General features: G+C 45.3%; 1 protein-coding gene across 1 annotated transcript in view; it reads right to left on the reverse strand.

The window, feature by feature from the left end:
• The window catches only part of MYO1D (myosin ID), a 385,815-nt gene that overhangs the window by 294,740 nt on the left and 63,191 nt on the right, over positions 1-27,884 (reverse strand). Inside the window, exon 2 of the mRNA XM_074978817.1 lies at positions 7,856-8,064. Coding sequence (XP_074834918.1) covers positions 7,856-8,064 — 209 coding nt within the window. The remainder of the gene's footprint in view (positions 1-7,855; positions 8,065-27,884) is intronic.

Below are 27,884 nucleotides of genomic sequence, written 5' to 3' on the forward strand. Positions count from 1 at the left end.
TGCCCCTGCAACCTCCTGTACATCCCAATGACTCCTTCACCTGGATCCCCCACTGAGTTGGTCCCTCCACACATGGATCTCCCCACACTTTTATCCTGCCAGGCTGAGCCTGTCTGGCCACTTCTTATGAGCTTGGTGGAAAGGAACAGGGGCCTGGGGTGGTGGTGAAAGCCCATCTGTTACTTTGTGTCAGGGCTGAGTGTAGCCTCACCCCAACTCCGAGCAGCCAGGGGCCTGTGCTCCCCATGGCCATGCTAGAACTTGGAGGTATACGTATCTCATAAGAACATAAGAACATAAGAACATAAGAATGGCCATACTGGGTCAGACCAAAGGTCCATCAAGCCCAGCATCCCATCTGCCGACGGTGGCCAATGCCAGGTGCCCCAGAGAAGGAGAACAGAAGACAAGTGATTTATCTCCTGCCATCCATCTCCTGCCCTTGTTATGAAGGCTAGGGCACCATACTTTATCCCTGGCTAATAGCCATTTATGGACCTGACCTGCAAAAATTTATCAAGCTCTTTTTTAAACCCTAATAGAGTCCTGGCCTTCACAGCCTCCTCGGGCAAGGAGTTCCACAGGTTGACTGTGTGCTGTGTGAAGAAAAATTTCCTTTTATTAGTTTTGAACCTACTACCCATCAATTTCATTTGGTGTCCCCTAGTTCTTGTATTATGGGAAAAGGTAAATAATTTTTCTATATTCACTTTCTCCACACCATTCATGATTTTATATACCTCTATCATATCGCCCCTCAATCGCCTCTTTTCCAAACTGAAAAGTCCCAGTCTCTCTAGCCTCTCCCCATATGGGACCCTTTCCAAGCCCCTAATCATCTTAGTCGCCCTTTTCTGAACGTTTTCTAATGCCAATATATCTTTTTTGAGGTGAGGAGACCACATCTGCACGCAGTACTCGAGATGTGGGCGTCCCATAGTTTTATATAGGGGAAGTATGATATCTTTTGTCTTATTATCGATCCCTTTTTTAATAATTCCTAACATCCTATTTGCCTTACTAACTGCCGCTGCACACTGCGTGGATGTCTTCAGAGAACTATCCACTATAACTCCAAGATCCCTTTCCTGATCTGTCGTAGCTAAATTTCACCCCATCATGTAGTACGTGTAATTTGGGTTATTTTTTCCAACATGCATTACCTTACACTTACCCACATTAAATTTCATTTGCCATTTTGCTGCCCAATCACTCAGTTTGCTGAGATCTTTTTGTAGTTCTTCACAATCCCTTTTGCTTTTGACTGTCCTGAACAACTTGGTGTCATCTGCAAACTTTGCCACCTCACTGCTTACCTCATTTTCTAGATCATTGATGAACAAGTTGAACAGGATCGGTCCCAGGACTGAGCCCTGGGGAACACCACTAGTTACCCCCCTCCATTGTGAAAATTTACCATTTATTCCAACCCTTTGTTTTCTGTCTTTTAACCAATTCCCGATCCATGAAAGGACCTTTCCTCCTATCCCATGACCGCCTAATTTACATAAAAGCCTTTGGTGTGGGACCGTGTCAAAGGCTTTCTGGAAATCTAGGTATATTATGTCCACTGGGTGCCCCTTGTCCGCATGTTTATTAACCCCTTCAAAGAATTCTAATAGATTAGACAGACACGACTTCCCTCTGCAGAAACCATGCTGACTTTTGCCCAACAATTCGTGCTCTTCTATGTGCCTTGCAATTTTACTCTTTACTAGTGTTTCTACTAATTTACCTGGTACTGATGTTAAACTTATCGGTCTATAATTGCCAGGATCTCCTCTAGAGCCTTTTTTTTTTTTTTTTTTTTTCTCCTCATAGAACTGGAAGGGACCTTGACAGGTCATTGAGCCCAGTCCCCTGCACTCACGGCAGGACCAAGCACCATCCCTAACAGATTTTCTTTTTTTAAATCTATTTGCTCCAGATCCCTAAATGGCATGCTGAAGGATTGAACTCTCAATCACTGAGCTATTCCTCCCGCTTCTACATATATTTGCTGGCAAAATTTGCAGAATTTTGAAATAGTGTGTGCAAAATTGGCAGAATTCCCTCAGGAGCAAAACATGTCGGCTGTGTCTACACTGCCACAAAACTTCAAAATGGCCATACAAATGGTCATTTCGAAGATTACTAATGAGATGCTGAAATGCCGCGTTTCACTCCCACCCAGCAGGGGGTCCTTTTCTAAAGGACCCCAGGAACTTTGAAACCCCCTTATTCCGATCAACCAATTTCAGTTCCCAGAGTCCTTTCGAAAAGGACCCCCATCTGGGTGAGCCGCGCAGGAGTGAAACGCAGCAATTTCGAGGAGCTGCAGCTGGCAGCATGCTAATGAGGTGCTGAATATGCATTTCAGCACCTCATTAGTAATCTTCAAAATGGCCATTTGCATAGCCATTTCAAAGTTTTGTACCAGTGTAGACACAGCCATCAATACTTAGATTAGTCTACAAGTTCTTGAATTAGACATTTGTTATCTAAAACATATCAAAATATGCAAATTAATATTGGACATAGTTTAGTCCTCCCTTTAGTAAATGTAACATAAGCAAGCAAAGAAGAACAATTTGGCTAGAGCAGGGGAGAGCAAACTCCCCGCCCCAAACATCAAGCCCCACTTTTCATCCTGGCAATGAGCAAGGCCGCCTCAACCTGTCTAATGTAATCCATATCAATGGAAATTTTGATTCTGTTCATCTTAAAAAAAACCTTTCGGAATATGTAACAAAATAAGGATGTAGAATGTAAAACCTTTATTAATCGGTACACAAATCATAGAATCATAGGGCCGGAAGGGACCACAGGAGGTATATCTAGTCCAGCCCTCTGCTTCAACCACAATCAACCCCCATTAAGTCATCCCAGCCAGGACCTTCTCAAGTGGGGACTTAAAAACCTTGAGAGATGGAGAATCCACCACCTCTCTAGGCAATGCATTCCAATGCTTCACGCTCCTGGTGAAGTAGTTTTCCTTATATCTAACCTACACCTCTCCCTCTTCAACTTCAGACCATTACTCCTTGTTCTGCCATCTGACACCACTGAGAACAATTTCTCACCCTCCTCTTCAGAGCTCCCCTTCAGGAAGTTGAAGGCTCCTATTAGATCACCACTAAGTCTTCTCTTCTGTAAACTAAACAAGCCCAAATCCTCAGCCTATCCTGACAGGTCTTGTGCTCCAGCCCCTTAATCATTTTTGTTGCCCTTCACTGAACCGGCTCCAATATATCCACATCCTTTTTATACTGGGGGACCCAAAACAGGACACAATATTCCAGATGTCGCCTCACCAATGCCAAATGGAGGGGAACAACTACTTCTCTAGATCCGCTCGAAATTCTCCTCCTAATGCCCCCTAGTACGCCATTAGCCTCCTTGGCTACAAGGTCACACTGTTTACTCATATCCAGCCTTTCATCCACCATAACCCCGAGGTCCGCTTCTGTCATACTCATAGAATCATAGAACAATAGAGCTGGAAGAGACCTAAAAAAAGCCATCAAGTCCAGCCCCCTGCTCTAAGCAGGGCCAAACCCATCAGATCAGCCCAGCCAGGGCTTTGTCGAGGCGAGACTTAAACACCTTCAGGGATGGAGACTCCGCTACTTCCCTGGGTAGACCATTCTAATGCTTCACCACCTTCCTACAGAAAAAGTTTTTCCTAATATTCAACCTGGACCTTCCCAACCGCAACTTGAGACCATTGTTTCATGTTCTGCCACCTGTGACCACTGTGAACAGCCTCTCTCCAGCCTCTTTGCAACCTCCCTTCAATACGTTGAAGGATGTTATCAAGTCCCCCCTCAGTCTTCGCTTCTGCAGACCAAACAGTCCCAATTTCCTCAACCTTTCTTCATAAGTCACATGCTCCAGGCCCCTAATTATTTTGGTCACCCTCCGCTGGACCCCCCTCCAGTGTATCCACATCCTTTCTATAACTGGAGGCCCAGAACTGGACACAGTACTCCAGATGCGGCCTCACCAAAGCCCAATAAAGAGGAATAATCACTTCTCTGGATCTACTGGCAATGCTCCTCTTGATGCAACCTAATATGCCATTAGCTTTCTTGGCTACAACAGCACACTGTCGACTCATGTCCGGTTTCTCGTCCACTACAACTCCCAGGTCCTTTTCTGCAGAACTACTACTAAGCCAGTCGGACCCCAGCCTGTAACAATGGTTGGGATTCTTCCAGCCCAAGTGCAGGACTCTGCACTTATCCTTATTGAACCTCATCAGATTTCTTGCAGCCCAGTCTTCCAATTTGTCTAAGTCACTCTGGACCCTGTCCTTACCCTCCAGCATATCTACCTCTCCCCCTAGCTTAGTGTCATCCGTAAACTTCCTGAGGGTGCAATCCAATCCCTCATCATGGTCATTAATAAATATGTTGAACAGAACAGGACCCAGAACCAAACCTTGGGGCACTCCACTAGAAACCAACCGCCATCCTGACATCGAACCGTTGATCACTACCCGCTGGGCCCGACCTTCTAGCCAGCTTTCTATCCGTCTTACCGTCCATTTATCCAATCCACATTCCTTTAACTTGCCTACAAGAATATTCTGGGAGACTGTGTCAAAAGCTTTGCTAAAGTCAAGATAAATCACATCCATCGAATTTCCCCTATCCACAAAGCCAGTTATCTCATCAGAAGCTAATCAGACTGGTCAGGCATGACTTGCCCTTCATTAATCTATGCTGACTATTCCTGATCACTTTCTCCTCCTCCTCCAAGTGCCTCAAAATGACTTCCTTGAGGAGCCCCTCCATGATTTTACCAGGGACTGATGTAAGACTGACCAGACTATAGTTCCCTGGATCATCCTTCTTCCCTTTTTTAAAGACGAGCACTACATTTGCCTTTTTCCAATCATCCGGGATCTCTCCCGATCTCCACAACTTTTCAAAGATAACGGCCAAGGGCTGGTCAACAACATGCGCCAACTCCCTCAGAACCCTAGGATGAATTAGGTCGGGGCCCATGGATTTATGTACATTTAGCTTTTTTAGATAGCTCCTAACCTGTTCTTTCCCCACCAAAGGCTGTCCACCTTCATCCCACAATGCATCACTTATCGCATTAGTCCGGGAGCTGTCCTTGTCCGTGAAGACAGAGGCAAAGAAAGCATTAAGTACTTCGGCTTTCCCTACACCATCTGTCACTGGATTACCTCCCTCACCCAGTAGGGGCCCCACACCCTCTCTGATCACCTTCTTCTTGCTAACATGCCTGGGGGATTCTGCCCATCAGATTCCTAAAGGAGTCAAAGTCTGCTTTTCTGAAGTTCAAGGTGTGTAATTCGCTGCTCTCTTTCCTTCTTTTGGTCAGGATCCTGAAGTCTACCATCTCATGATCACTGCTTCCCAAGTTGTTACCCACCTCTACCTTCCCTATTAGTTCCTCCCTGTTTGAAAGCAGTAGGTTGAGCCGTGCACGACCTCTGGTCGGGTCCTTCAGCACTTGTACCAAGAAGTGATCCCCAGCATCTCCAGAAATTTCCTGGACTGCTTGTGTACCGTCATATTGGTCTCCCAACAGATGTCAGGGTAACTGAAGTCTCCCACGATAACAAGAGCCCGTGATCCGGAAACTTCTCTCGGTTGTCCAAAAAAAGCCCATCTGTCTCACCATCCTGATTTGGCGGCCTGTAGCAGACACCACCCACCACATCTCCAGTGCTGCCTACACCACTAAACTTGACCCATAGATTCTCAACAGGCTTTTCTACCTCTATGTACTGGAGTTCCAAACAATCATAGTGCTCTCTTACATACAGTGCAACTCCTCCTCCTTTTCTCCCTTGCCTGTTCTTCCTGAACAGTTTATACCCTTCATGGCAGCGCTCCAGTCATGCGAGTCATCCCACCAAGTCTCTGTTATCCCAATCAAGTCATAGTTCTTGGACTGGGCCAGGGCTTCTAATTCCTCCTGCTTGTTACGCAGGCTTCTGGCATTGGTGTACAAACAAATTAGATAACCAGTCGATCTCCCCATCCTCACTACTCGAACCGAGGGTCCACTTTTGTTGTACATTCCGTTTTGCATTTCTTCCCGGCCTCCAAGTTCCTTTCTACCCACAGGGTTTCAGTCACCTTCCCCCAGCAAACCTAGTTTAAAGCTCTCCTCACTAAGTTTGCTAGTCTACTTGCGAAAATGCTCCTTCCTCTCTTGGTTAGGTGGACCCCTCTCTTCCCAATAATGCTTGTACCCGGAACAGCGTCCCATGACCGAAGAATCCAAAGCCCTCTCTCCGACACCACCTGCGTGACCATGCATTTACTTCCTCAGTTTGGCGGTCCCTACCTAGCCCTTTCCCTTCGACAGGAAGGATGGACGAGAACACCACTTGTGCTCCAAATACTACTGCTGAGCCAGTCGGTCCCCAGCCTATAACAATGCTTGGGATTCTTAAACCCCAGGTGCAGGACTCTGCACTTCTCCTTGTTGAATTACATCAGATTTCTTTTGGCCCAGTCCTCCAATTTATCCAGGTCACTCTGGATTTTCTCTCTCTGTCTTCCAACTTATCTACCTCTCCCCCTAGTTTTGCGTCATCCACAAACTTGCTGAGGGTGCAATCCAGTCCCTCATTCAGGTCATTAATAAAGATGTTGAACAACACTGGCCCCAGAACCGAGCCTTGTGGCACTCCGCTTGAAACTGACCACCATCCAGATATTGAGCCATTCACCACTACGCGTTAGGCCTGACTGTCAAGCCAACTTTCTATCCATCTTATAGTCCAAGGATCCAATCCATATTTCCTTAACTTATAGGCAAGAATGTTGTGGGAAAACATATCAACAGCTTTGCTGAAGTCAAGGCATATCCACATCCCCATGTCCACAGAGCTTGTTACCTCGTCATAGACGCTAATCACATTGGTCAGGCAATCCAAAATGGATTCCTTGAGGATCCCCTCCATTATTTTCCGAGGGATTGAGGTAAGGGTCTATACTTCCCTGGATTGTCCTCCTTTCCTTTTTTAAAGATGGGCACTATGTTTGCCTTTTTCCAGTCATCCGGGATCTCCCCGGCTCTCTGAGAGTCTTCAAAGATAATGGCCAAAGGTTCAGCAATGACATCTGTCAATTCCCTCAGTACCCTTGGGTGCATTAAATCCAGACCCATGGATTGGTGTACACCTAGTTTTACTAGAGAGCTCAGAACTTGTTCTTTCCCCACAGATGTCCGCCCTCCACCTTCCCATATTGCATTGTCTAGGCCCGTCGTGTGGGAGTTGACTTCGTCCATGAAGACTGAGGCAAAAAAAGCATTGAGTACTTCAGCTTTTCCTACATCATGCGTCACTAGGTTACCTCCCTCATCCAGTAACAGACCCACACCTTCTCTCATAACCCGTTTATTGTTAACATGCCTGTAGAAACCCTTCTTGTTACTCTTCACGTCCCTTGCCAGCTGCAGTTGCAATTGTGCTTTTGCTTTCCTGATTACCCCTCCTTAATCAGCTGTCCACGTTTCCATTTCTTGTACGTATCGTTTTTGAGTTTAAGCTGACTAAGGATTTCCCTGATAAGCCAAGCTGGTTGCCTACCATATTTGTACTTCTTACTATGCAGCGGGATCATTTGTTCCTGTGCCTTCAGTAAGACTTCTTAAATGTAAATATACAGACATAAAAACAGTAATATACATTTCAACACTTTTAATGAGATAGATCAGCCTGACACCCTGCAGATGATTGTGCTGCATGCCTGCCGCTGGTTAGGAAATTTCACACCCCTCTGAGGAGGCCTGCCCTGCACTTTGCTCACCCCTGGGACTAGAGTTTCACAGTGAGAGTCAAATGATCCTCAGGTAGCAAGTACGGGTTCCTGCACCTTACCTGATATTACAATGCAGGTGTCTTTTGATCGTCTCTTCATGGCCTTGTAAGCAGCGTCAGCAATTGCAAAGAGGTGAGGGGGTCTCTCATATAGCTCCCGACCTTTGTACTTCTCAATCATATCATGACCATAAATGTTCAAGTTTTTGTAAGGGTTCACAGAAACCACCACTTCACCAATAAATGTGTAGATCCGCCCTTTTTCAAACCTAGCAAGGAAGAGCCACAGGGCAGAGGTTAGTCAAATATCGAAATTCAGAATTTGTATTCTGCATCTGAAGTATTTTTCACTTTTTTACAATATAATAAAAACACAACTACGGGAAAGCTCTCTATTCAGCACACATGGCACATCAAATGTGTCATGCTAGGCATTCAGGTAACAAGTCTGTTAATCAAATGCTACTTACTATCATTATAAAGACTTGTCAGCTGAGTACCACAGCAAAACTGATTAAGTTTATGACAAGATAAATGAGACAGTATCTTTTATTGGACCAACTTCTGTTAGTGAAAGGGACAAGCTTTCAGGCTTCACAGGTGAGGAGCAGCTCTGTGAAGCTCAAAAACTATTTCCTTCCACCAATAAAAGTAGGTCTAACAAAAGACAATACTTCACCTATCTAGTTCCTTTCATATTCTGGGACCAACATGGCTACAGCAATAGTGCAAACATAAGTTTAGGACCACAGAATACACCTTTGTTCAGCATACATACCCACCAGACTTTCAGCATCCATTTCAGATATTTCTATTACAGCTTGCGATCTACCAAGACCACAATTTGCTGTAGATATTTTATTCCACTGGGAGTAAATTTGAAATCATCGTATTCATTCAAAAGGAAAAAAGATGTATGAAAATACTGGAATTTCTAGTCTACCTGCCTAAATAAACCAGACGTAGAGATTTTCTTTTAAATGTTAAGTTCTGAGAACCTTAGAACCTGCATGGCCCAGCAGGAGAGTCAGAAATCTGCAAAGTAGAGCTCTGGTGACCATTACAGGAGGGAAAGTCGTGAAACAGTTAAGCTACAATTCAGAAAGAAAAAAAATCCAATTTTCACAGCTAGTGATTGCTTCCATTTTAAGGGAGCTGTTCACAGTAAGGAGCTCAAAGCAGAACTACAGCCCAGATGCTCAAATGACGCTTGAAAACTATAACGGCTCAAAGTAATGACTAACAAAAAAAAAAAATCAGTCCTCTTAAAAAACAACACACTCAGCAGCACCAGTCTTCCTTGCGGAGAGATGAATACACATACTTGTAACAAGTGGGAAACATTTTCAAAAACAAAATATATTTTTCAAGTACAGTAAACACTTTCACATCCAGCAACTCTGGGACCAGTAGGCTGCTGGATATGGAAATATGCCACTTAATCGAGAGGCAGCTGAGGGATCCCTGGCATGGGGGGCAGGGGACCCTGCCAGCCCCATGGCTGGGAGCTGGCCGGGGTGAGGAGCCCCACCAGCAGCTCCAGCCCCCAGGTGCTAGCCAGGACACCAGTGGCCAACCCTGGGGCACGGGGGGGAGGATGACACATGACTACAGTGGCAGCCACCTTCAGGGGACCGGGGGCTCCAGCAACAGCCCTGGGGACTGGAAGCTGGCTGATGGGGTGGTGAACTCCAGCAGCAGCAGCCCTAATGGCTGGGAGCCAGCTGGGGCATGGGTCTCTGCCAGGGCCAAGGGAACCACAGCAGGGCCAGGGCTGAGAGCTGGCAGCTCCAGCCCTAGGGCCCTTTATGTGTTAACCCTGGCAGCCCCGGGGCCAAGAGAGCCCCGGGAGCCAGCAGTGGGTGGAGCCCCACTGGCAGCTCCAGTCCCAGGGTCCTGGCTGGGCCAGGGAACCCCAACAGCACAGGGGCAGAGAGCCAGCAGCTCTAGCCCTGAGGCCAGCTCTGGCTGGAAGAACCTAAGGGGAGAACGAGCAGGGGATGGTTCCAGTTATCTGAGAGTTCTGGTTGATCAAAAACTAGATAAGAGGGAGTTTACTGTACTCTGTAACCAACCCAGATGCCTCCTATACACTCCTCCATAGCTAAGAGTCACAGGCAGTTTGCCTCAGTTTCCACTCTTTCACTGATGAAATAAACTTCACTTCAGCCTTTTCTTGGTCCCCTCTTTGTGAGCGGGGCTTATTCATATAACGAAAACTACCAATAAAACTCAAATGCCCTAAAAGTCCAACAGAAGTTTTCTCTTCTTCCTACAGAGCTTTCCTTATGCTTTGCTGACTACAACTTCCTGAGCTTTCCCCCACTTCACAGCAACTTCCTGCTCCTTTTATATTGGAATCATGTCCTCCCTGTCATGTGAAGCTTGCATCCTGTAATGACCAGGCTCTCCAGCCCAGACAACAAGCCACCTTGTTCATACTCATGCCTCACATTTTGTAAAAATGATTTTCCCTAGCTAAATAGAACCTACTTGAGTAATTTCCGATTGTTAACTAAAGACACTAGAGGGGTTTTCAGTTTTGGCAGGGAAGGAGTAAGTTAACAGATCTATTTACAAACTTGGCTACGTGGTCCAGGCTTGTGGTCCACTGTGTAGCAGTATGGAATCTGTGAAACAACTTTAACACTAGGTGGCATCATAACACTTTAATAAGAATCAAAGCAAAAGATTTCACTCTTGTCCATAGACTAAAGCAGTGTTTCCCAAAGTGTGGTAGCCGTACCACTGGTGGCATGCAAAAGGATTTCAAGGGGCACACAGCAGAAAACAAACGACTAAAAATCAGGGGATAACCACTGGGATGAAACTTGGGGCGGGGGGGACACCTATAAGGCCGATGTCCCAAAAGGCATATGCAAGCTTTTTATATTGGGAAACACTGGACTAAAGCACAGTTCGAGATCTCTCTCAAAATGCATTGTCATGTCTTTACCACAAAGGAGAACTTTGATTCTTACACTGCTTATTTAGAATAATAATACTGAACAGAGCAGAGTAGCTATTATAGCGCACACACTGCATTGGTCCCTGGCCTGGAGTCTTAGTGGGTTTACATTCCTTACTTTTGTAGCACACCTGTTAAGAGTGTGTGATTCACCATATTGGTTTCCAAAATGATCAGCTTGCATCACTAAATGTGCCACAGAAGTATTCGTTATGCCAGGACAACTGAGTCAAACACGGTGCTGATCAGCATCCTGCTCATTAGGAAGCTGAAAATCCAAAGCAAAGGTTTGCAGCTCATACCTGTATTGAATTTTCTCTTTGGTGGGGAAACAGGGAGCACTTTGAAAGCAATTCAAAAATTAAGGCTTTTCTTGAAAAACAAGAACTTTTTATTAGCAGTAAAGCTATATTGGTTCCCTTACAACTGTTATGATTGAAACAACTGATTCCCCAAAAAAGAAGCTTGAGGACAGCTATGATACTGGACAGCGTTTCACATGTGGTATAAAATATTGGGTCCCATCACCAACTATTAAAATACCAGTTGAGCTGCAAAGAACCAAAAAGGAAGCATCAGTCCTCCCCAAATGTAACTTCACCCAGCTCAATCCTCGTGGTTTCTAATTCCTAACTTTACGTTGTCCAAATACAGGAAGTGTGGAGGAATGATCTTGGCAGAAACTCAAACTATTTAACATATTTGAAGCTAATACTTCGTCATCAAGGGTGTTTCAGATTTATTTCAACAAAATTTCCAGGTGAGAGGCAGGCTGCTGAAGGGAGATAAAGACATTAAAATGTCAAGAAATGGAACAAACTCTCTAGTCAGCTACTGAAAGTTACTGGCTCATTTGTTTTGAAAAGACCCTGGTAGGTCTTCCCAGTATCTTAGGGTTTCCCTCTCAGAACATGTGCACATTGGCTAAGATAAAGAAGCTTTTAGTATTTTTATTTTTTTCATTCAATAGCTCCTTCCATGCTTACAAAGTGGTAACTTCTGGGCATCAGGAAATCCTTTGAAAGCACCGCATATTCTCTATTATACTGCTGAACTTCTGCAGGAGGTATGCCAATTGATGAGTGTCTTTCTGAAGCCAACACTCTGGGGTTTTGCAAAAACTCCTTTCACCTCATCCTCTCCTCTCCAAATAGATTTTGATTTCCTTCTTCACAGTAGTTGAGGATTTTGTACTTTGTCCTGTGTCTACAAAGCACAGAGGCAGTGACAGATTAATGCATGGCCCATGGGACCTATACCCAGGCCCCCAGCTAATTTGTGGGTCCCAGAAGCACCAGAAGCTCTGTAGAAGGGGAGCACCAGCACTGGAACTGTGGCCCAAACTCTGCTCCTTCCTGACAGAGGCTCAGCCTGGGTCCCAGCCCCCCAAAACATGCCATTCAGGGCTGCTCTCGGTGGCCTAGTCTCTCTCAGCAACTCTTAGGGGCCTTGGGAGGAGAAGAGGGTGAGGCTCGGTGGTGGAAAGGCACAAGGCCTACCTCAGTCTTCCCACACCAGGAAAAGGCTACTAGTACTAACAGGGGCTACAGGAGATGATCATCTTATCAGCTTCCCTCACAACACTGCTCTGAACCCACTAGAGGTAACACATTTTGGAGGCATACAGGATCATGATTGTCCTCCAGACTTCTCAGGATGCCCCTGGGAAGGGATGCTCAGCAGTGAAGAGGCAGCACTGCCTCGGAGGCAGCAGTATTCTTCTGGTGTCCCTATCTCCCAAGGGAGAGAAGCAGCAGCTGCAGCCTGGCTGGCTGCCAGCTGAATTCCTTCCCCCACCACACGAGGCTACTTGGTCTTCACTGCTGTTGTTGGGAGTCGCAGTGCTGATGCTCGCTTGGCATACCATCCCTCAACATGAGTCAGAGAACAGAGGTTGTGGGATTCTAGCAGCTGGGAAAGCAACGTAGTCTCATGTGGCAGAGGAGGAGCTCAGCTGGCAGCCAGTGCTTAGCACAGGGGTGAGCAATAATTTTTGATGGGCCACCAAGATTTGGTAAATGGTCAAGAGCTGCACTTTTCTATAGAGGTTGCAAGGTCTGGGACGGAGCTTGTGTGCAGAAGGGAGCTTGGAGTAGGAGGCTGGTACACAGAAGAGAGCTGGGAGGACAGAGGGAGTTTGGGTGAAGTAGGGAGTTGTGACCTGGGGGTAGTGGCTTTCAAGGCAGAGTCGGGGGGGGAGGGGGCATGGGTGCAAGAGAGGATTCTGGCCTGGGGAAAGGATATAAGGGGGGGGGCAGGGTCTGGGATGGAGTTCTGATATGGGGGCTTGGGGTGCAGAGGATTTGGGTGGTGACTTGGAGCAGGGAGTTGATGGGAAAGGACTGAGGTGCCGGAGGCAAGCTCTGGCTGGGAGGCAGGCTTCCCAGTCTGCTGCAGCCCCAGATGGATCAAGCCTGCTCTGCTCCCACCCACCCCCCAGCAAAATCCATTTTCCTATTGGCCAGAAACCAGCCAACGGGAGTTGAGAGATTTTTCGGTAGGGGGAATTGCAAAGTACAAAGCCTTCCCTTCCCTCTAGGGTCTGCAGCAGATCGGTACATGGAACTGAAAACTGCTTAAAGCAGCTTTCAGATGTGCGCCTGGCGGTCCAAGCTGGGCAATCTGGGAGGTGGAATCAGCGACTTGGCAGGCTGGATATGGCCCACAGGCTGTATCTTACCCAGTTCTGACCTAGCACAATGGGGTCCTGGTCCATGATTGTGATTCCAAAGTGCTAGGACAATACAGCCAGCCATTCCGCTGCCTTCACCCTCCCCCAGGGCTGCACAGACAGCCTGACACCATTGCTGCCAAGATGTGTGCTGCTTCCTTGCTGGGCACCTGCACCAGAGGCATCCCAAGATTCTGGGGGCAAGTAACCCTCCCGATGCTCATTTGTGTTCCCCACTAGGAACAGACACATATCATATGCGACTCAACTCATGTTAAAAAGTGGGCAGGCATAAACTGACTAGTTTTAAAAGTGGGGGGCTATGCCCCCCCATTCCAGGGCTCCTAAATCCTTGCATGAGAGGCCCAAATGTTCTTTGCACCCAGGACCACAATAAATCTTAATATACCTCTGCTTGGAGGTATTCATGTGCTCCAACAAAGGGACAGAAAATAGTTTACTACAACCTCAATATGAGTCAACAGTGTGACACTGTTGCAAAAAAAAAAAAGCAAATATAATTCTGGGGTATATTAACAGGAGTGCGGCAAGAAAGAAACGAAAAGCAATTCTGATGCTCTGTTCCACACTGGTTAGGCCTTAACTGGAGCTGTGTGTCCAGTTCTGGGCACCACGTTTCAGGAAAGATGTGGACAAACTGGAAAAAGGCCAGAGAAGGGCAACAAAAATGATTAAAAGTCTAGAAAACATGACCTATGAGGGAAGCTTCAAAAACCTGGGTTTATTTAGTCTGGAAAGGAGAAGACTGACCAGGGACATAACTATTTTCAAGTATCTAAAAGGCTGCTACAAGGAGGGTGAAGACAAAAAAAATATTCCTCTTAACCTCCAATGATAGGACAAGAAGCAATGGGCTTAAATTACAGCAAGGGCGGTTCAAGCTGAACAAAACTTCCGGTCAGGATGGTTAAGCACTGGAGTAAATTGCCTATGGAGGTTGTGCAATCTCCATCATTGAAGATTCTTAAGAGCAGATTAGAAAAACATCTGTCTGTGATGGTTTAGATGGTGCATAGTTCTCACACAACTATTAGGGACTGGACTTGAGGACCTCTTGAGGTTCTTCCCAGTTCTATGATTCGATGAAAATCAAAAACTGCTGGCTAACAGGGTGTATCTTGGCGCAGGCAGACAACAGCCACCAATCTACTTCAGAAGCCTCTTCCACCGCTGGAAGTTTAAAGAAATCTGAAACACTGGAGCTGATAAAGCAATTTTAATTTGTTAGCTGGTAACACTGGAATACAACAGATTTACCCATTTACTATTTTACAAGTGATCTCAGGAGGGTAGGCAAGGGAAGAGGCTCTCCACTGGGTTCTCACCAGGAAATGCATAGCCACAATAAATTTGCTTTAAGGGTAACTGAATTCATGGACCATGGGTGCTTCTGTCCAAAGTTTACATTCTTAACATTTGAGTTAAAATTATATTAAATACTGCAGTTGTGCTACGATGTTCCTAAATTATGAGCTTTCCTTCTTCACCCCTCCTTGTTGATAAAGCCTCTTTTCATTAGGCAGTGGAGTGCCACACTGTTACAGGCCAAGAACAGCAATGGCTGTTTTTCTAGCTGCATTTCTCTGATTGCGATTCTTCTTGGGTAAGGAAAAATAAGAACTTGTGAAAGAGTGAAAAATAGCCTATAATGACTATTCAGGGTAACGAGGAATTCGTGTTTCATATCCATAGTTTGGATATTTCGGTTCAAGTTCACAAAAAAAACCCACACACATTAGTGTCCTTAATATAAAGAGGAAAGTTCCCTAAATACCAGACACACAGAGTACATGTAAGGCAATTTTAGCAGTCACTATTCTGACAGGTTCTTATTCAGTACTTGGAAGAAAGAAAACTTTGCAGTTTGACTTATAAAAAGTTGCCATGCAGTAAAGTAACTTCTTTTCTCAAAGAACAGCAAAGCTCATTTCACACCCAAGAGAAAATTAAGTATTCCCACATCTAGCTGCTACAGAAAGAGGCACTACAGAAATCAGAAAATGACTGAGGTTCTTCACAATGGACCTACCACCTGAGTTAGGCTCATATTTCCCTCTAGGTAGTGGAAAGCTAGAATGCCTCCCACCTGGCAAATGCTACAGTCAAAAAATAAAACACTCTTCATATTGAGGAAATGATGCAACTTCAAACGCATTCAGTACAAATAAAGAAAAAGCTACTTGGCAAGAGTTGGAACCCATATTTCAAAACATCTGCAGAATACAGGCTGCTAAAGAAAGGCACTCTATGCTGCAACCCTCCACTCCAAAGGCACCAGTTAAAGCAGCAATCATCAACACTGCTCCTCTGCACTACAAACGAACTGCTCACCTGGGACCACTAAGCGATAACCTCACTCTGGCTATGTCTACACTATGAGATAAATTCAAATTTAAGGCAGTTAGCCTGATTGTATGAAGTGACTGTCTTCACTGTAAACACCATTAGCTCGATTTAGGGAGCACGAACATCAACATCGTAATAGTGTCATAACCAGGTAGATATAGCATCAAGTTCAAATTTAACAGTTCAAATGAAGGCTAGCATGGAAGTATCATGTCTTTGAACCAAATTCATTAGTCTCCACAGGCTGACTGGCACTGTTGCACCTGGCTCCCAGCTCCCTGCCACTCACAGGAGATGGGAAACTGACCAGCGCAGCAGCCCTGGTCAGTTTCCCCGCTCCTGAAAGTGGCAGGGAGCTGAGAAACTGATGGTGGTCCTGCACCTGCTCAGGCTCCCTGCCACTTGTGGGAGTCAGGAAACTGACCAGTGCAGCACCTAGCTCCCTGCTGGGCCTGACTTCCCTGAGCAAGCACAGCAGTGCTGATCAGTTTCCCAGCTCCCCCAAGCTGCGGGGACCTGGGAACCAGGCAGCAGGGTGAGTGCTCCCAGTGGCGGGGATGCAGTAGAGCCAAGAGGAGGATGCAGAAAGCCTGGCTGAGGGAACTGTGGGATTTCCCACAGTGCACTGCGGCAAGTCAATGTTTGGCCATTCAGTGAGGCAGCACTAACTCGGCTTTGTGGGAAGTGAGGATACTCAAAATCAAATTTATAAAACCCAATGTTATAAAATCAAATTTATCTGGTAGCGTAGACAGTCTGTACAATTACTGTTTATACAATTGAGTTGCTTTTCTGAGATGGTTAACATGAACATTATACAAACTTTTTTTCAGAGCTACACTGTTTTTTCACTATTACACAAGTATTCAAAATTTTCATTTAGCAATGATACATTTTGTTAGCCCCCTCCACTCAACGGTCCAGAATTTTGGGGTGAGGACTTTTTGCTTATGACCAAGAAAAGCATTTCAGAATAAATTCACCTGACCATCTCATTTGAACACATCCTAAAAGAACTGATGAGTTAGACTTTACTACCGTTTGTTTTGTTTGTAGAAGATTGTGTGGTTTGGGATCCATTTACTATTCATCTGTGCACTGTCTGATACAAAGGTGTGTGTGTGTGTGTGTGTGTGTGTGTGTGTGTGTGTGTGTGTGTGTGTGTGTGTGTGTGTGTGTGTGTGTGTGTGTGTGAGAGAGAGAGAGAGAGAGAGAGAGAGAGAGATGGGGTTCAGAAGTCCCCAAGCTCTGCACCCCATCAGCAGGCAGGAGTCACTCTCACTCAGCAGGAGAACAGCAGGTTTATTAGCCAATAGGGCACAGCGTCGTACAGAGGAGTCAGTACACCAACCAGAGACAGCCAATCCAATCCATTTTGGTGAGAGGTCGTCCCAAGGGGCCCACCCAAGCCGGGACCTTGCCCCCTCCTTGGTCTCTCTCTCTCAGACCAGACTAACTGCTTGCCAACTCCCAGTTCCAATTCAAAACCCACAGGCTACGCTTCCCCTTTTATCTGCAGTTCAGAGGTGTCCTGGTCGCCTAGGTTACCCTCAGCAGGAGCCCCACACCCTCTGTGAGGCACACAAACATACACACACACACACACATCCGACTACAACACAGAGTCTCCCTCTCCCTCTCTCTCTCTCTCACAGTTAATATTGCTAATCTAAAGGTGGAGGCGCCAATGTACCCAATTCAATTGTGTTCCTTCCTCCACTACAGACATCAAATAGAGAAACTATCACTACTTCAAGCTCCTCTTAACCTACCAGTGAAGATTTAATTTCAGCTTTACAGTGCTTAAATGGTTTACCGTATCTTTCCACAAATAAATGTTAAAAAGGCCTAATAAATTATAAATATTATTATATATATGAATTGTGTTTGTACTACAGATTACAAGCAGTAATTAGGTAATAAGTGCTACAGGACTCCTTATTTGTGAAGCTACAGACTAACCTCTGAGACAGTGCTACAGATTATTAAAATGTGACGGGGGGACTTGTCCCACACTGGACAAGGAAAGTTTAAGTCTACATAGTAGGCTGAGGAAGCCATGCCCACTCAACTCCTCGGACATGCTCCAAAGGCACGCACAAAAAGGTAGCAGCTCAGTTGGGGCTGACTGTTAGAGACGATGGATGCATGTTGCAGGCTCCAGTCAAGGAGCAGCTGAAACCCAAGGTCATGGGAGTTGGAAACGCAGTAACCCAGACTGACACCAGTATACCCAATGGGGGCCTCACACAATCCATGGTCACCAGGGACAGTGCAGACCAGGGAATCCTGAGATACCCAGCCCTTAGCAACAGGAACAAGGGCAGGAGGCAGCCCAAGGGAATTAGGTAGTGGTCCAGTTAGTGAATTAGAACTTTTGGGTTGATATCAAAACAAAAAAGCAGTCAAGCAGCACTTTAAAGACTAACAAAATAATTTATTAGGTGAGCTTTCATGGGATAGACCCACTTCTTCAGACCACAGCCAAGTCTGAAGAAGTGGGTCTGTCCCACGAAAGCTCACCTAATAAATTATTTTGTTAGTCTTTAAAGTGCTACTTGACTGCTTTTTTGTTTTGATAGTATATAGACTAGCACGGCTCCCTCTCTGTTACTTTTGGGTTGATGTGTTTCGATCAGATTCCAGCTGACTCAGTAGCACATGCTCTCACCACTACTAGGGTCCTCAGTTAGGGCCCTGTGGAGAGGAAGGTCCTGCAGCCCCATACCTGGCCTGTCACTACTCCCTTTTGGAGAGTGCCAGCCCCCTTTTCCTGACTGAGGCCACTAGGCATTACTGCCCTGCTAACATGGATGAAGCCATTGACTTTGGCCACAGAACCTTACTGCCCTGCGTATTGGGGTGCACATATTGACTCTGGCCACTAGACTTTGCTACCTGGGGGCAAATACGTTGACATTGACTACAGAAGCATAAATGCAGGCTACTTACACCCAGTTCTACCATGTAAGGGAGACAGGGTACACTGACCCCACACTGGCCAAGGAACCCCCAACCTGGCATATTAATCAGCAGAAGACCTGTCAGGTTGTTAAAGAAAAACTAAAATGTTGTACTCACATTTGATTTATTAAAACATCATCAATCCCTTAGAAACAATAAACGGAACATTTATATTAGTGTATGTCACTTTATTTCTTCCTTTCTCTTTACCATATATTTGCATAAGCAGAAAACAGCTACAGGGGTTTAAGTACACAAATCAAAAAATCACTTTGTGTGGTATTGGGCTTGGATACAAACTCCAGGAGCTTCCTGTTCCAATCTGTACAAAGGGGATAACAGTACCTTCACACTTACGAGGGACTTATGAATGTATACACATTTAGAAGACTGTGAGATAGGCAGACCCATGACAATGGGGGATGGATAACTAACTATAGATATGCAGATTATAGAGAACATTACTTTCACTACAGCAATTATACTAGTCACTACTAAATGTCATATTTAGCTTACAAAGGGGGGAAAAGCAAAAACCTCCCTGAAATCAAAAGGATCTTGCATTTTTTAGAACCATGCACTAACACAGAAGTCATCTTACAGCACACACATAGGTTGACAGAAGTTCACTGAAAATAAGGGATTACAAAAATTAGTTTTCATATAGAGTTTGAACCTATCAAGTTAATATCTGGCCTGAGGAAGCCATGCCCACCCAACTCCTCTGGGCATACTCCAAAGGCAAATACAAAAGGAAGCAGCTCAGGTCAGTTGGGGCTGATGCCTAGAGAGGATGGATAAACGTTGCAGGCTCCAGACTTGCGCTGTGTACTGTTAGAGAAAGGATGTCTGGCAGTGACCATTCATCAAATTACTTTTCAAATACTTAAGCTCAAACTGAATATCCGCAGTTTAGTGTGTTTTTAAAACATTAACAGTTTATAACTACTGTAGATTATACCAGGTTAGCTGGTTGAGGACAGATTAGGATAGTCTCAGTTGAGAAACCTGATTTATTAAACTCCACTTTAACCATCAAATTGTAAATACACACTAATTTTAATAAGACATGTACACTTCCTCCCTGGACACAAATCAGCAACAGATGGCCAACCTCAAGCTTCTGAAGAAACGTAACTGGATTGGTTAAATGGCATTCTAATGTATAAATCTACAATACAATTGCAATTTTTCATATGCAGCTTCAGCTTTCTGTCATCAATATTAAACACTGTTTCAAGGTTTACCTAAAAAAAGCACACTGCTCTCTCAGGCACACAGGAATTAAGTAAAAGTCTTACAGCAAATTGTTCACAAATCATGTTAAAGCAAATAATCCTTAAACCAAGAGAACAGATTGAAACAAGGATGGGGAAATGTTTAGCCAATACCTTCTCCGTACTGCAATTAGAAAAAAGAACACCTAGTTAAGTCATTATCATCACCTTTGTGCCTAGAAAAAAGAGTCCAAGTCCAAACAAGATTTTTAACATGCTATAAGATTCTTAATTCATTCTATAAATCAATTTCAGATCCAGATTTTGCAGGTGGACCATGCTGTAGAAATAACTAAGCCTTTTGTTGCATGGCTCTGAACAGTTTCAGTTTAAGTTAAAATGGTGCCAATTTAATAAAATAGGAAATGCCATTCACTGTGCATTCTGCACCACTCCTTTCCTGTATGGGATGGAACAGAAAGGGCAGGGCAAGGAATAAGTAATTCATTCATCAGCAACTCTCACAATGACCTGCTAAGAAACAGGGCAAACTCTCCTTTGAATGACATACACCAGGAAAACTACAAGGAGCACAGTAGTCCCTCAGGTTACGTTAGGGTTGTGTTCCCATACATCCTCAAATAACTCAAATTTCACGTTCAGTCAAGGTGGCCTTTTTCCCCCCTACGGAACACATGTTCTGCAGCCAGGGAAGCAGCAGGAGCACCTGGAGCTCCTTTTGAGAGGTAAGTCCTGGGGTTGGGGTAGGGCGGACAGTTGGGAAGGGTTAAGCCTGACAGTGGGTTGGGGCTGTGGGGCCGAGGCAGGAGGAGTTAAGCCTGGGGTGGGTTAGGACTGCAGGAGGAACACAGGGGTTGCAGTTGAGCCAGGGCCATGCGGCCCTGTGGGGGGTTGAACTGGAGCCATGCGCAGGGGGTTTGAACCAGGGCCAGGGTGTGTTGCACCATGGCTGCGGGGTGAGCCACAGCCACACGCAGGGAGGTTTGAACTGGGGCAGGGATGAACCAGGGCCACGTGCATGGGTTTGAACTGGGGCCATGCATTGCCAGGGGTAGCAGGGTGTTGAGTTGTGCTTAACTCGCACTAATGTGAGTTTAGCACAACTCGAAATCGTGCATTTCAAGGGATTACAGTAGAGGAAACGGTAATACTGACTCCCACAGGAAACAGACTAAACTGCAGTGTCACAGCCTTTTCATCATCACTCCAGTCATACTACAGCAAGGACTCATTTTACAGGGTTGATTCGGTTCTTAAACACCACCAACTTTACAGCCTGTACAGATATGGTAAGGAGAGTAGGAAGACAGAAGGAAAATATCAAGTTAGAGCCTTTTCTAGCTCTAGTTAGTTTTCACAATGGTGGAACAGAAACTGAAGTTCTGAAACCTACCTAGTTACAAAAAACACCACTGATTATGTACCAATTCCCTTCGTCAAACTCAAAGCCTGAATATTTACTAATAAACTACGAACTACTAACCTTGTACTGGTGGTAGGGGAGCTAAACCACCACCAAAGGAAACTACAACTACTTAAGGAACTCCCTGCTGCTACTCAGGACCTTATTCACTCAGACACGCCATCTGAGCCTCATCCTGGATTATTTTATTTACTTCCCAAAATCCACAAACCTGGAAACCCCAGACACCCTATCATTTTGGGTACTGGCACCCTTACCACCAGACTACCCAGTTACGGGGAGTCCCTCCTCAAACCCTATGCCAACAACACTCCCAGCTATCTCCGAGATACCACTGATTTCCTGAGGAAATTACAAAACATCGGAAAGGTTCCTGACAACTCCATCCTTGCCACTATGGATGTAGAGGCTCCGTACACTAATATTCCACACGAAGACAGATTACAAGCAATCAGAATACCATCCCTGATGTCACAGCCAATCTGGCGTCTGACCTCTGCAACTTTGTTCTCGCCCACAATTATTTCCGATTTGGGGACAATTTATACCGCCAGATTAGTGGAGCTGCTATGGGCACCCGCGTGGCACCACAATATGCTAATATATTTATGGCTGACCTGGAACAACAATTCTTCAGTTCTCGTCCCCTATTACTCCTCTTCTACTTAAGATACATTGACGACATCTTTATGATTTGGACCCATGGTACAGAGACTCTAGAAGAATTCCACAGAGACTTCAACAATCTACACCCCCACCATCAACTTATGCCTCAACTACTCCATGCAAGAGAGACATTTTCTGGACACTACAGTACAAATCAAGGATTGCCTGATTGGTACCACACTATACCGGAAACTCACTGATAGCGATACTTACCCACACACTTCTAGCTTCCATCCTGCACACATAACTAGTTCAATTGTTTACAGTTACACCCTTATACAAATCACATTTGCTCTGATCCTACTGACAGAGATCGAAAACTACAAGATCTTTACCAAATATTTATAAACCTGAATTACCCACCAGGAGAAATAAAAAACAAATCAACAGGGCCAGACAAATACCCAGAGACCAGCTACTCCAAGATAGGCCCAAAAAAGCCAAGAACAGAACACCACTGGTCATTACCTACAGCCCCCAACTCAAACCACTGCAATGCATCATTAAAGACCTACAACCTATTCATAATCAGCATGCCACACTCCAGAAGGCCATAGGTGACAGGCCTGTTCTCTCCTACAGACAACCTCCCAACCTTGAGGATTCTCACCTACAACCACAGTCTATACCACAGGAACACCAGTCCTGGAACTTTTCCTTGCAACAAAGCCCATTGCCAACTTTGTCCACATATCTATTCTGCAGACACCACCACTGGACCTAACCAGATTATTCACAGAATCACGGGCAGATTCTCATGTTCCTCAGCTAATATCATATATGCCATTATGTGCCAACAATGCCCAGATGCTTTGTATATTGGACAAACTTCAAACTCTCTTAGACAAAGAATTAATGGACATAAAACAGACCTAAAAACACTCCTGATCCACAATCCTGTCAGTCAACACTTTAATGGAGTGGGCCATTCTGTTAATGACCTGAAAGTTTACATCTTACTGAAGAGGAATTTTCACAACACTTTGGAAAGAGAGGCTGTTGAACTCTCTTTTATATTCAAATTCGACACATGGTTTGAACCGGGATCAGAATTTTTTAGGTCATTATAGGGGTTCTTCTGCATACTTGGCTTAATCTAATTCTTGACTCCCCTCCCCCCTTCTGCCCCTCTACTCTCTGATTTGCTCACCTTGATAATATTTTTCTGATTTGTCAACCTTGATTACTATTTTTGGTTCTCTGTGCCTTAAATATTGAGTCTGTTCTGGTATGCCTATGGTCTGAAGAAGTGGGTCTGTCCCACGAAAGCTCACCTAATAGATCATTTTGTTAGTCTACTTGACTGCTTTTTTGTTTGATTTAAAGAAGTGAACATAACCAAGTGTTACAGAAAACACATGTAGGCATAAATGAAAGAATTGTATGAAAGGCTGACTGATACGGTTAAACAAAAGTAATCACCTTCTGAGCTTAAAAAAAGGAAACAGGGCATTAAAAACTCTGATCTTGAAATATTCCATCATCACAATATTGTCCTTTCTATTTTTTTTTAAATGTATAGGCTTTTATAATGACGTTTTGTTTTCGGTGTGTACTTAATTTTTAATGCTTATACTTAATTATGGGGTCCCTAACCGTACTCCTGTCAGGACATTAGTTGTTCATTCAGACGATTTTCTCCTATCTTTTGTCCTTTGTAAAGTAAAAGACATCTTAAAAAAAACTAACTAATAAAAGACATCTTAAAAAACTTAGCTGGCACACAGGATTTCCCAGCATCCTGCTTGATGGGACCTAGGGTTTTCTGTTACACTCTGCCACTGATTTCTGTATGCCTGTCTTGGTGCCAGCTACCTTTAGGTGGACTGCTGGCCCCTACTGGGACTTTGCTGTGTCAACATTTACCTGATCTTCCCATTCAACTTCCCTCCTCCATCACTCTAACGTCCTTCCTGGTCCCTCCAACCATGTCTGTTTTCCCCTACAAAGTAATCCTCCCTCCCTTCAGTGCCCACAAATCACATGTCTGTTTCCTGCTCTTCCCCCACCCCCAAAAGTATTCCTCCCAGCTAACACTCTCACAACTCAGTAGCCATCTTCCAGCATTTTCTACCTCTCCTTGTCTTCCTGGGCAACATACAATAATAATTCTGCCCAGGTCCCACCTGTTTGTGACACAGTCAGCACTGGTCACAGTTTACCCAGCACTGACGTTTTTGTTTTTATTGCTGGTGACAGCTAATGCAGATTTAAGAAGGAGCAATCACAAAACAGTGCTTCCTAGAATCACTATGCACTACCAAGCTAAGACACACTCAAATGTGAGCTGTGTCCTGCCGATCTGAAGTATGCAAGGAGTACCAGGGTCAATGCGCAACCATCTGAGGAGGGTGGGAGGAAGAGACAGAGGCTGAGACAGCCTTTTAAAACCAAGAGCAGCAGCAGGGAAAACTTCCTGATCCTGGTGCAAAGAGGGATAGAGGCGGAGCCAGTTACCACTCATTTACCTGTGGGAGGGCACTGTGAGTAACCCATAAGCACTAGCCCAGGGTCTGCAACGAAAATAGGGAGAAGAGCCATTTTTCAAATGCAGTTACAAAATCAATACTTCAAGAGTCGCAATGCACTTGAATAGGAGACTGTCCTTCATAAGTAACGTCAAACTGTACTTTTTCTAACCCATTTTAAGAACAGCGCACGCACAATTATTTGTATCAGTTCGAAAGTTTAAGTTACTTTCTCCCCTAAATTGAGGGCAAGGAAAATGAAGACAAGAAAAAGGCTACACCTGGGGATAGGCTCTTAAGTAGGAAGGACCAATGTTCGCATCAACCCTCCATGCCCACCCCCATTCTCAGGCTCTACCCTCCTCCACCCCCAAACCTGCCCCCATTTCCAGGCTTTACTCACCTCAGCCCCCAAATCTGCCCCACCGTCCCCAAGCTTCACCCCCATCCTGCAAACCCACCCCCACCAACCCCAGTCATAAGCCATCTCACCTCCAAACCCACCTATCTCAGCTGACGAGCTCCTCCAGCCGCACACACTGCCACTGCTCCTCCGCAGTTGCCGCCTCCTTCTCAGTGGGGTTGCGCAGCTCCAGCCGGGGCGGACTTGGCCGCCCCTCCCCTAGCTCTCCTGCAGGCTTAGCATGTTCCCCACCTGCAGGGCTGGTGGCTTCCTGCCCTGACGGGGCTGAAATAATGGAACTAAATTTAATTGGCTTAACGGACAGATCCCTCCTGCTAGCCATTAAACCAGTTAAATTTAGTTGCATTATTTCATTGGCAACAGGGCAGGGAGCTGCAGGAGGAGTCAGCAGCAGCAGCAGCACCTGGATCCACAAGCAACTCCTGAAAGAGCCGCACACAGCTCTGGTGCCGCAGGTTGTTGACCCATACGCTAACTAATAAGCATCTAATCAGTTTGTTGTGTAACCAGATAATCTATCACATCCCTATCACAAACATGCTACACCCTGCACTTAGTCTCACAAAATAAATTAATAGGTCTAGTCTGTCCAACCTACTACATGAGCTAAGTGGCTGACTCTTAGCTCATGGCGTAGAGCACAGGGCTTTAGCCCATAACATTACAGGTTCATTCTGTGTGTTGATGACCCAAGTCTGTAGTCTTAAATTTACCACACAATCCACCGTCCACCACCAAGCACTAAGATACAATCACATTTGCTCCAATCCCTCAGACAAACGTCTACAAGGCCTTTACCAAGCTTTCCTGATACTACAATACCCACCTGAGGAAGTGAAGAAACAGACTGACGGAGCCAGATGAGGCCTTTAAAAACCCTTCACAGTGTGAAGGGTGGGGGAGAGGCAAGGAGACCAGAGTAGTGAGAGAAAGCAGGTTGGAGAGCACCAGAAGAAAGGAACAGGAACACCAGAAACTGCAAAGGGAGAGTGAGGAGCTGCAGCCTGGAGAAAGTACTGGGGGAATTGCCTGGGGAAGTAGTCCAGGGAGAAGAGCTGCTGCACCAAGGGCGAAGGGAGTCAGCCCTTCCCACCAGTAGTCACACAGGGTCCCTGGGCTGGAACTCGGCATAAGTGGGCAGGGGCCAGGTTCCCCCCGTACCACAGCAAGGGCAACTGGGCCCTTAAGTGGGTCCAGTGGACTAAGTAGAGGCCAGAGGACCAGGAATAAGATGGACTTTGTCACATTATATAATATATGCCCCTTATTTTGGAGCATTGTGACCACAGACTAATATAATAGGGCTGGAGCATCCATGGTTAAAAATGATAGGTGCTAAGTACTGTGGCTGTAGAGTACAGTACACTGGCCAGCAAGTGGTTATCTCAAAGGACTTTAGGACAAGTTTCAGCACCTGTGATGTACACGAGCTAGCAGCAGGTGATGCATATTTGGTTTCTAACAGATACGAGTATCAGCAAGATCTAGTAAAACTCCAGTAGAAAGCAGAGGGTATCACTTACATGCACAACTACCTCCACAGAAAGCTGTCTTGACAGTTACTGAAAATGAACCAGTGTTTGACATCACCTACGTGTATCTGATAGACAAATATGCAACAACAGTTCCACATCCATTTCCAAAACTGTGAAAGTGACACACCTTGTAAATCTGTGAAATGTGAATGCAACAATGCTGCTAACTGCCTTGTGCCATGTTCTGTGTATACCAAGGAGGTGTGCTGTTATTACAATGCTCTCATAAAATTAGCTTTGGGATTAGCAGACTAAAGCAGTGTTGAGAAGGAAGTGACCTATATTACTTATACCAGGAAAAAACTGCACTCTGAATGAGAAAACACTGCTAATCATTATGATTCCAAATGAATTATTTGGTTGAAATTGTAAGCATATAATTTAACAGAATTTTTTCCACAATAAAAAGAGAAGTTGCTGTAACAAATGAAAATACTCCAATCCCCCTCCTCACGTGTACCTATTATTCAAATATGTATTGCTTCTGACTGATATTGCAAATGCTAAACACACACATTTCACAGATTAGAATTCTGCTGTGCTTCTGTATGCCCCAAATCATGGAAGCTCTGATTGGGGAAGAGTGGGATGAACTGCCAGCAGGTCAAAGTGCTCAACAGTAATTCTTAAAGAACATGGCTTTGAAATACACACAAAGAAATCTTTATCATCCCTAAAGCAAGCCTGACCATAATGCTTGCCAGGTTAGCAAAGATGGTACCTATAACATGCACTCGCTAAAGCAGGGCTGTCAACTCTGCTCTCTAAGATGCGTGCCTGGGTAGCCACACAGGAGCTCTGCACTAGATGAGGAAGAGCATCAATGCATGCATACGGTCACAGGGGCCTGGAGAGGACGAGGGATGTTAATGAGGTGAGGTGAGGTGAGACCATTATGTTTAAGTAGCGGGGGCTGGAGTAGCCCCAGTCTGCGGTGGAGGGGGTTACTTCAGCCCAACCGAACCAGAGCAGCCCCTCCTCCATTTAAAAGTTAACTGGTTAAATTTAATATTAAATGGGATTTTACATCCCCAGAGAAGACACAGGCTTTGGGTGAGGTGAAGTATAGAAGGTAGGCAGGGTGCTTGGGATCTGCAGGACTGAGGCTAGGGGAGAGATGCCTCAGTGCAGGGAGGCAGAAGGAAGAATCCTCGCTCCCCACCTCAGCCCTGGGACAGCCTGCACCTGAAACTCTCAGAGCATGGCCCCACCTCAGAGCACTTAGCCCCAGCTGGAGTCCTCATACTCACACACCACCCCTTTGCCACATCTGAGCTCCTTTCTGCACCCCGGAAAACTCATCCTTGGCAATACCACAAAACCTTCACCCCTAGCCACAGCCTGCACCCAAACCCTCTGGCCCAG

The sequence above is a fragment of the Carettochelys insculpta genome, chromosome 28 (genome assembly GCF_033958435.1).
Source record: "Carettochelys insculpta isolate YL-2023 chromosome 28, ASM3395843v1, whole genome shotgun sequence".
Classification (NCBI taxonomy): Eukaryota; Metazoa; Chordata; order Testudines; family Carettochelyidae; genus Carettochelys; species Carettochelys insculpta.